Source organism: Loa loa, assembly GCF_000183805.2.
Source record: "Loa loa unplaced genomic scaffold supercont3.4115, whole genome shotgun sequence".
Classification (NCBI taxonomy): domain Eukaryota; kingdom Metazoa; phylum Nematoda; class Chromadorea; order Rhabditida; family Onchocercidae; genus Loa; species Loa loa.
This window is the reverse complement of record NW_018112291.1, coordinates 1-826: the sequence shown is the minus strand read 5'-3', so window position 1 is coordinate 826 and position 826 is coordinate 1. Positions and strand designations below refer to the sequence as shown.

Here is an 826-nt window from a genome sequence, read left to right as displayed (position 1 = left end):
TTAAGAAAAGTATAATTTTGCATGTTTTCTTCAAAAGCAAAAAAAGGAAAAAAAATTTAATCGATAAATTAATTTAAAAAAATAATAAATAAATTATGTGCTAATTTATTATTTCTTGTATAAATTTTGAAATTTTTGTTTACAAAATTGAAATTTGTTATATTACAGTAATCGTAGTGGTGGCATTGGTTGTCATCCAGGTTTGATCAGTCGTATTCGGCAGAGTACAAAACGGCGTGTTGGATCTAATCTATTGAGTCATTCCGAAAGTGTAATTGGACGTAGCGGTGGTGATACGGTAGAATTGGAAAATGTGAATGCATTCAATCAACGTAGTTCAATCGTACGAACATTAACCGTACCACGACATAGTGATGATATCAGGTAAGCATATAATCATCAATTCCCAATTTTAATTCTTATAAACGATATGCAAATTTAAATCTTAAAATAATCTATCTTGTTTAAAAAAAAAAAATGAATATTAGTCATAACCATTGATTTTAAATTAATTAAAAAAAAAAAAAAATGAAACTTCAGTTTCATATCAGCCTCAGACTACAGCGAAGTTGAAAGCCTTGGCGCATTGGGTTTCAGTTTGAGCGGCTGGAAAGCGAAAGGTCGAAGTAGTGCAAGTGGTGGATGTAAGAAAAGTCACGATGATTCATCTGGTGCAAATAAAACTTTTAACACTACTTCATTACTCGGGACTTCTGATATCGGTTAAATTTTTAATTTCATAATTAAAATTTATAATTAATGCTTAAATTATCATGCTTGCTAATGACAATTTTATTCCTTCATCTTTTCTCCCTTCCTTTTTTTT

General features: G+C 29.4%; 1 protein-coding gene across 1 annotated transcript; it reads left to right on the top strand.

Annotated features, from left to right (window-relative positions):
* Positions 1-168: 168 nt before the first annotated feature.
* On the top strand, positions 169-727 carry LOAG_16114 (hypothetical protein; the record flags this gene model as incomplete). Its single annotated transcript, XM_020448983.1, has 2 exons — positions 169-384; positions 541-727. Coding segments are annotated over 2 exons (403 nt in total), but the record flags the coding sequence as incomplete, so codon positions are not given.
* Between the last annotated feature and the right edge of the window lie 99 nt (positions 728-826).